This window comes from Haplochromis burtoni, unplaced genomic scaffold, assembly GCF_018398535.1.
Source record: "Haplochromis burtoni strain Fernald_Lab_line unplaced genomic scaffold, NCSU_Asbu1 Contig_69, whole genome shotgun sequence".
Lineage (NCBI taxonomy): Eukaryota > Metazoa > Chordata > Actinopteri > Cichliformes > Cichlidae > Haplochromis > Haplochromis burtoni.
In genome coordinates, this window is record NW_024582430.1 from 1,090,669 (window position 1) to 1,099,175 (window position 8,507).

The window sequence follows — 8,507 nt, forward strand, 5'->3', positions numbered from 1 at the left end:
ACCTGTTCACTTAGGATTAGTGTGTCTGCCCTGACGTTTAGCAGCTTAATGCATTTTATTTATTTTCTGTAGTTCATATTTATTTTTATCCATTTCTCTTTTGTGCAGGACTTTGGTCAGCATGACATATTTGATAAATGTGCACAGACTTCTAATCTAAACTGATAATTACAGGACAGTCTGAGCAGTGATGTACCACAACTTTAAAATGCAGCTTCACTGGTCCCGTCCCTCATCACAGCGTAAGATGAGTCTCTGCTCCACACATGAGGAGGTGATCCGGGTGGTTTTTTTGGTGAGCTCCATGGGTCGGCATAAATAAAGACAGTGGTGTCATGGAGACTAAATCCAGACCTCGGCACTCCTGTGTTTGGACCCACTGATCTCCCTCTTGCTCTTCAAAGGCTGCCTCTCTCCTTTATGGGAGTCCTCTCTCTTTAGGGGCTCCGGTCTTTTCTCTCGGACCTCCTCCGGCTCCCTCATCCTGCCACAGTCCACCGCACAGGTCCAGTCCGGCTGGTGACCCACCACCAGGTTCAGGGTGGGCAGCGAGGTGGTGCTGGTCACGTCCCTGAAGCCTAAAGAGGATGTGAAGGAGGGGCTGTCTGGAGAGAAGGTCTCGTATGCTCCCCAGGACCCGTGCTCCTGCAGCCGCGCTGCCCGGCGGATCTTCTTCCAGCCCAGGTGGTTGAGCTCGAGCAGGTTGAGCAGGATGCAGAAAACCCCGACACAAAACATGAAGAGCAGGAAGATGGTCTTCTCCGTGGGCCTGGAGACGTAGCAGTCCACCGGCTGGCTGCAGGGAGACGAGGTGCACAGGAAGTGGACGGGCACCTGGAAGCCAAACAGCTTCCACTGAGCCAGGACGAAGCCCACCTCCAGGACAGCCCGTAGGCACACGTGGAAGATGTAACATTTGGACAAAACCCCTCCGGAGCCCGCATGAGCCTCTGTGCCCCTCTCCCTGAAGGTGCAGGCTCGGGCCTGGCTCGAGGTTTTGGGGTCCAGCCTCTGGAGGTCCTTGGCGGCGATGCCCTCCAGCACATTCGCCAGGCTGTGCCCCAGGTGCTTATGGGACTGGATGGAGCAGCTGTCTGAGTCGCAGCTCCGATCATAGGCCTCTCGCCCGCCGTCCTGGCCTCCCTGCCCCGGCGCGTCGGCCGCCCCCTGCCCCAACCTTTGGGTGGCGTTGTGCTTGGACAGGTTGTGCCACGTGTAGATGATGAAGCAGAGCGATGGCGTGGACACACTGATGATGTGGAACACCCAGAAGCGAGGCTGGGAGATGGGCGCGAAGGCGTCGTAGCAGACGGTGGAACAGCCCGGCTGCAGCGTGTTGCACACAAACATCTCCTGCTCGTCGGCGTACACGTCCTCGGTGGCCACGGCGACGATCAGGAGCCGGAAGATGACCATGACGGTGAGCCACAGCCGGCCAATCATGGTGGAGTGCTGGTGCACGGCGTCCAGGAGGCGCTTGAGCAGAGTCCACTCCGTCATGGTGGCCCCCGGCTGCCGGCGGCCGCGAGGAGGGACAAGCTGCCTGGAGTGGAGCAGTCTGCTCCAGAGCGGTCCACCTCCTGAGAGCTCCCCAACGCAGACTCGATGTGGGCCGCGCGGTTTGTTTATGACAGAGGAGCCAGGACGCTACAATCAAGAAGCTCCGTCCTTCTCTGAACCTGCAGCTGCTCTGAGCCTGAGCGCTCGCCGCCGCTGCCTTCCAGAGAGAGAGAGAGAGTCGCCCATCTTTGGGAGATAAGGATGTCCACTTGACACGAGTCACTTGGCGCGCTCGGTCCTCTCTTGTCCTCAGGATCCATTTAAAACCCGAGAGACATCAGCCTTCCTCTGCTGGAGGAGCTGCTGATAGTGCGCTGATAGAGCATTCTTCACAGATTAGGCCTCTAAAAGCTGGCGGGCTCTTCCTTTAATGGAGACGCCCCTTTTTTTGAAAGATGACTAGTGCAGAAGAACACGCGTGTGTCATGCATGACCGTCACACACAGAAAGTCGCAAAGACGTTTGTGTCTGGAAACACGACGAGCAAAAAGTGGTGTACAGACGAGCCTCCGGGCGGCCACAGCTCGGTCTGTGGAGCTTTTGTCTCTCGGCCTGTTTTGACGGCTCCTCTCGAGCCACTCGCCAATCCTCTTATCTGTGTTTTAAAAAAAGCTCCTTGAAAGGTCTGCGAGCATCAAACCGTCACGTCCCCGAGATAAAACGCTCCCCGACCCCCTTTCTGTACTTCAAACGGTCCCAGGAGCCCCGTGCGAGTCCCTCCTCAGAGCGCCGCACTTTCTATTTCTGACACAAGCGCTCCGAAATGTTGACTCGGCCTCAGCAGAATTCAAATCAAATCCTCGCGAGAACACCTGAACCCCGCCTACACCTGACAGACACATGTTTCTTATTGCATACAGCTCACTCAGCCAAGCTGCTTCTCTGCAGACGTGTGCAGGAGGAACAAAGTAAAAACAAAGGCAGAAGATTTTTAAATGGGATTTTTGGCTTCAAAGGTAAAAGTAGCTCCTCCCACAGGTTCTCTGAAGGCCATATTTTTTCACAAAATATGCCAATGCATAGGGTTAGGCTTGTTCCACTTGATTGATCTATATTATCATTGTTTATTAATTTAATTTAATTTAAAGTTATTACAAGTTGGACAGACCACTATACAGAAAGAAAGGGAGAAAGAAAACAGAGGAAGGACAGTGGAAGAAGACACAGAAAATCTGCTGATCACCTGTTAAAAGAAGAGAAAACAACAAGAAAACAACACGATACAGAGACAACCACACAGACGTGGGGTCGCCCAGCAACCACGGTGCAGAAGCCACAGAGCCCGCAGGCCCCGCCAGTCGCACCAGAGCGGGCCGAGCCACGGTCCCAGAGGCCTGAGGGAACCCCACTCCACGAAGGAGCCCGACACGGCCGTGGGCGCCAGGCCTGCCAAGCAGCCGCTGGGAGTGAGCCGGGCACGCGCCCGAGTGCCGGGCCCCGAACGCCGACGGCTGAGGGCATCAGCCACCGGCAGGTAGTGTGGTGGGTGGAGCTAGGCCTCCACACCTGGACACAGAGGTACCCACAGGTTCAACTACAGGACAGGTTTTAAATGTCAGGCCCGTGGGCCAGAATAAGCACCACAGTAATTAAGTTACAGATTTCTGTATCTTATACATTTACTTCCTAAGTTCAGGCCCAAAGAGTCCTGCTGACAGATGTCTTTCTGTACAACAGCAGCATCAGCTTCGCCGTATCGCGTAGAGAAAGTGAGACTGTCTCTCATATTCAGATAGCTCAGACATTTGTACACTGACAGAAAGTTTCAGCGGTGCCACATCAGATCACAGCGCTGCGAAATGAGTTTGACGCACACTTAAGTTTCTTCACTTGGTTTTCCCAAACATGGATAAATTCCTAACAGCCGAGATGTGAAGCAATCAGAGCAGCGATGTCACACCTGCTGACTTCACCAAAACGTTCATCTAAATCTGGAAAAGAACACTGCTGAAGTTTGTGGGGTTTTCACCCATCATAGACATCTCTCAGATTTAAAAAGGTATCCTCTTCACATAAAATGATATCAACACATGTGCATCTGTCACTCACGTCTTTTCCTCTTGATTTTAGTGGCCCAGTAGCAGCTCAGTCTTAATGTAAACCTCGCCTATGGCTTCAAATCCGGAGTGTGGATTCATTTGAATTTGGTGAACAACAGGAAATGTGGTTTCTGTGATGCGGAAAAAGAAGAAAACTGTCTCTCGATGAATTTACTCCATTTTTTTCTTTCCTGTTTTTAAAGCTAGCAGCCGCTGGGTGGATTTCTTTTATTAAATTAGTTTTGATTTGACTGATTTGTGCAAACACCGGTCAGACTGAAGGCGACCGCAGGGCTTTGTAGGAGGTAGAGATGGCACGATACCACTTTTTTATGTCCGATACCGATATCATAAATTTGGATATCTGCCGATACCGATATGAATCCGATATAGTGTTTTTTAATCAACAAAACTGTTTTTTAAATATCTTGCTGCATTTTGTATAAGTTCATACTCAAGTTTAAAACAACAACTACACTAAAGCTATTCTGTTATACCTGTATGCAAAAAAAATATTTCATAGTTCAGCAATACTGATCAATCTAATAAACTTAAACCTACACCATCCTCCCTATTCTGGTATTTTAAAGAGTACTTAGCATAAATATTAAGCAACCTAACTAATAGGGTTCCAACTCCCAGCAACAACAAAAATAAATAAATAAAAAATAGGGAACCACCCCTCACGCTCCACCTCATGATGCTTAATCGACGTAATCAACCTTAATTTGATGCAGTGTGAAAAAAAATGCACAGAAATCAATTATTTTTCAAGAAATATTAAATAGATTCAACATCTTTCTTCAACAAAATTGCAGACTGCACAGATGGTACCTTCCCAAAGGAAAAAGTACTATAGCTTACTAGGGTATATATATTAGACTTAATAGTCACTATATACAGTAATTGACTTCTATTCATTTTACATCAAATTAAAACTTTGGGTGTCAGATAATTATTTATTAAAAGCTAGACATTTTAAATGAGAATAAGAAAGAAAAGTATGTCTTTGTGCCCCCTTTTCCCTGTTCATGCCCTATCGGCCCCCCTGGCTAAACTTTGCTAGATCCGCCCCTGCACAGTTACCAGCCGTCAGCTACGTAGAAAAAGATCCTGGTGTAGAAAGTAATATTAAATAAATTCTAACAACAGCTGATCAAGCTTAAACGTGCTGCTGTTGTTCAGCCGCTGGTTTCCTCTTTCTGGTGCAAAGTGGGCCAAAAACAAACAACAGAAAAGCCGATCAGCTGATCATTAAGCAGTTTCACGATTGAAGTAGCAGCCGGAGAGCAGAGGCAGTCGCTCGTTAAGCTTAACGCAGGAATGCTTTACAAACATTCAGAGATGGACTTACACACTTGCTTTACTTCTCTCGGGGATAACTTTGTCGGAGATGAAATGCCGGGTTGCTAGCGAAGCTCCAAATGCTATCCAGACCACCGACAGGTCCCGCATGCCACAGCCGCTCTATCACGTGATGCATACTGCTCCGACGTGCTAACGTTCTGAGGTGAGTTACGGCGTGTTGCAAGTTTTGTGAGGTGCTTTCGTGATATTTAATGGATCGGATTACATTTTTTATTTTTCTCCGATATCCGATCCAGTAATTTAGGTCAGTATCGGACCGATACCGATACGTAATATCGGATCGGTCCATCTCTAGTAGGAGGTTCATACAAGAACAAACTGTTATTGTCAAGTACAAATAATCATGGGCCACAGATCTTTGTGATTTACACCAATGAGGCTGCGTCACCGTCATTGTGAGACTCAGGTGTGTTGGATTCTTACAAATATAGTATTTTAGTAAAAGCATGGTGTGAAGGTTTCCATCTGTGGATTAAAGCAGCATCTGTAACAAGCAGTGACCAGCAGCAGATGGAGTCTTTCACATTCATCGTCCACACGTGAGCTCAGATAAAAGTCCCGCTGGGATCAGAGGGAGAGAGGTGGGAGGACTTTCTTTGCCTGGCCTCTCTTTCTCCTCCTTTCCCTTCAATCCCGCCTGTTATTCATTCCCAGGCTGCTGCTAACAAAGCCCAGAGGAAAAGCACATCACTGGGAATTCCTTCGTGATAATTCCTTTGACAGCAGATGTTAAAATGCACAGGGGGAGAGCCACTTCCTGTCCCGGCTCCCAGTCTGGCTCGGCTCGTGTTGTGTCTGTCTGGGTCTATTTGTGAACCTTGGTGTGCATTGTGTTAAATGGGGCCGGGGGCCCCTCTCTAATCCTGCTCAGGTCGGCAGCGAGGGGCCGCTCACCAGTCCATCGATCGCTTTCTTTGCCGGGTCCTTTAACAGCCCTCGGGCATTAATCCCGCGTGTACCTCTGTCTGGATCGATAGCAGACAAAAGCACCGCAGGAGGCTGTCTGGACCCGAGGTCTCCATTTACCTGCACGCCCTCATCGTCAGCATGAATGCGGCTGCTCTTCCTCACTTCCTGTCGTATATCTCCGGCTCCAGGACCGGATGCTCTGATTATGACCGACGTTTCTAATGATGAGCTCGGTAACCCCTAAACTCAAATTCAAATTTTATTTGTCACATACACAGTCATACACAGTACGATATGCAGTGAAATGCTTAGACAACTGCTCGTGACTATGAATAAGATAGGAAATGAATATGAAAATTAAAAAGGGTCAATTTAACTAGGAAGGAATAAAATAAAATATATAAATTAAAGTTGAAAATAAAATAACTACAACAAAATACACAATACACAGTATAGAACTATATAAGAATGTATGTAAACTCTCAGTTTAACTTTTTCTACTCATGGGTCTGAATGATGTCAAGAGAGGATATCAAGCCCCGCCCATCTGCTGCTTGAAACTTCTGTTTCTGAGGGGCCAGCCAATCAGACGAAAGCTGTCTTAAGGCAGGAGGAGCTGTGAACCATTCCTCCGACAGAGACTGAGAATAAACTCTGAGCAGAACTCGTGGCCTTTGACAGTGATGGCGACGGAGGATGGCGCTGCTGACCATTTTATTCGGCAAAACAACAGGACTTGTTGGGTTTTAATGCGTCTGTTCATTGTCCCGACACTGTAGGATTAGGTTAGTGGTACTCACAGGATTAAAAGCACGAAGGCTGAAATCAGTTCAGTCACACGTCACTTTGGGCCACATGTTAAGTGTTAGCTTGTAGCTTGTAGCTGTGGCTGTTGGCTCTTCATTAGCCATTAGACAGAACCTGATGCCTCGTTTGTACATGACGCACAGTATCCTCAGTATCCTCTCTTAATGGTTTGCTTTGTTAAATAAAGCTTACACTCACTCACTGCACCATCTTGTGGTACAAACTGGTATTACCTGGAAAGAAGGTGCAGCCCAGCCCTACTTCACATTTAGCCGATATCTCTTCAACAACACAAAGTTTTTGACATGAAGTCACAGCCGATGTGTGTGGAAAATGATGAGACGCGACTGGAACCGTGAGAAAAATGAGCTCTTAAAAGACATTTTTACATTTTACAGATTTTTCATTTGAGTTTTTTTAAAGTGTAACCCAAACTCTAACTTTAACCTTCTGGATCTGGTGGATGTTTAGTGATTACTGCGTGAATCAGAATGAAGCTGTATCACAGACAAACACCATCCCTCCCCCCGTCTGCACCCTCGGCCTCCACCGGCCTGGAGCTCGCTGGTCTCGCTCCGCTGGCTTCCTGGAAGCCCCCTAACAGGATTAAAGGGGGTACGGCGAGGTGCTGTGACTCAGTCTGATGTGATTTCCATTCGTCTGGCCCGGCCCTTACTTTCCTCTGCGTCTAATCCCTCGGTGTTCTCACCGGCGTCCGTCAGCCTCTCTAATCTGCTGGACGGCTTTAGGAGGAGAAGCCTCGTCACTCGGACTCTGCCTGATGATAAACACGGAGCTGGTCCTAACGTCGGCTCAGGCTGGAGGTAAGGCTGCTGCTTGACTTGTCATTAATGCTGCTCGTTGTGCGACAGACTTTGCTTTGCACCGGGTCAGCGTCGTGTTTCATGTGTCTCCGCTCGGGACTGTGAAGAGCGTGAGCTGGACCTCACCTGAGCAATAACAATATTTACAGTGGACTAACTCTGGAGTGGAAGCTCAAAAGTAGAATAAAATAAATACCTCAATAAGTAAAAAGCTAAATTTAAAAAAAATACAATAAATGGATCTTTTTTTCATAAAGATAAAATGAAGCAGAATAGAATAACTAGAAGGACAGAATTAAAAAAGCTTGAGAGAAATATTTGCTGTTCTTGAAGAAGAAATATTGCTATTTTTTTATTACTAATTTATTCTCAGTGTAAATGTGTTCAAGCACTGACAGGTTATTTAATTTCTTGCAAGAAAACTTAAACCTTTAAAGCTTTAATTCACTGATTTCTGGCCACTTGGGGGCAGCAGAGCAAACAAAATAAAAATCATAAATAACATTTTAAATAACTGTCACCTTTCAGCTCCGTCACTTTGTGTTTGGTGCTGAGTTCTGGCTAAACGGTGAAAACAGCTGCTGGAAAAGACATTACAAACCGGCAGGTCAGCAGAACTTCCTTAATGTTGTGATGCTGACCAATAGGAGCACAATGCTCCTCCATCTTTGACGGTTTATTTTTTTAAACCTGTCTGTAAATATGAAGGGTTCTGTTACTGGAGTCAGGAGACCAGTTACTGAAATATGATTTATTTATATTCAGAGCTCCAGTCCTAATTCTGATGGATGATGTCATATTTTGCAGCTTCCATTCATAATTAATTTAATTATCAGTTTGTGACGGACAGCAGATCCACTTGTGTGTCCATATTTTTATTTTTATTTATTTATTTTTGTGTCACGATGTATTTTCATTCCATCTATTTTACATTTCTCTGTGTGTGTGTGTGTGTGTGTGTGTGTGTGTGTGTGTGTGTGTGTGTGTGTGTGTGTGTGTG

The 8,507-nt window shown here is 47.0% G+C and overlaps 2 protein-coding genes across 3 annotated transcripts in view; one reads left to right on the forward strand and one right to left on the reverse strand.

The window, feature by feature from the left end:
* Window positions 1-342: 342 nt before the first annotated feature.
* LOC102307301 (gap junction delta-2 protein-like) lies at window positions 343-1,500 on the reverse strand. Its single transcript, XM_042221576.1, has one exon. The coding sequence runs from the start codon at window positions 1,498-1,500 to the stop codon at window positions 343-345; it is 1,158 nt and encodes a 385-aa protein (XP_042077510.1).
* A 4,791-nt stretch (window positions 1,501-6,291) lies between these two features.
* zgc:158785 (uncharacterized protein LOC791214 homolog) overlaps window positions 6,292-8,507 on the forward strand; it is a 7,266-nt gene continuing 5,050 nt past the window's right edge. For both annotated transcript variants that reach the window (XM_042221554.1, XM_005923982.2), the window contains exon 1: window positions 6,292-7,507. The gene's annotated coding sequence lies outside the window, so the exon portion shown is untranslated. The remainder of the gene's footprint in view (window positions 7,508-8,507) is intronic.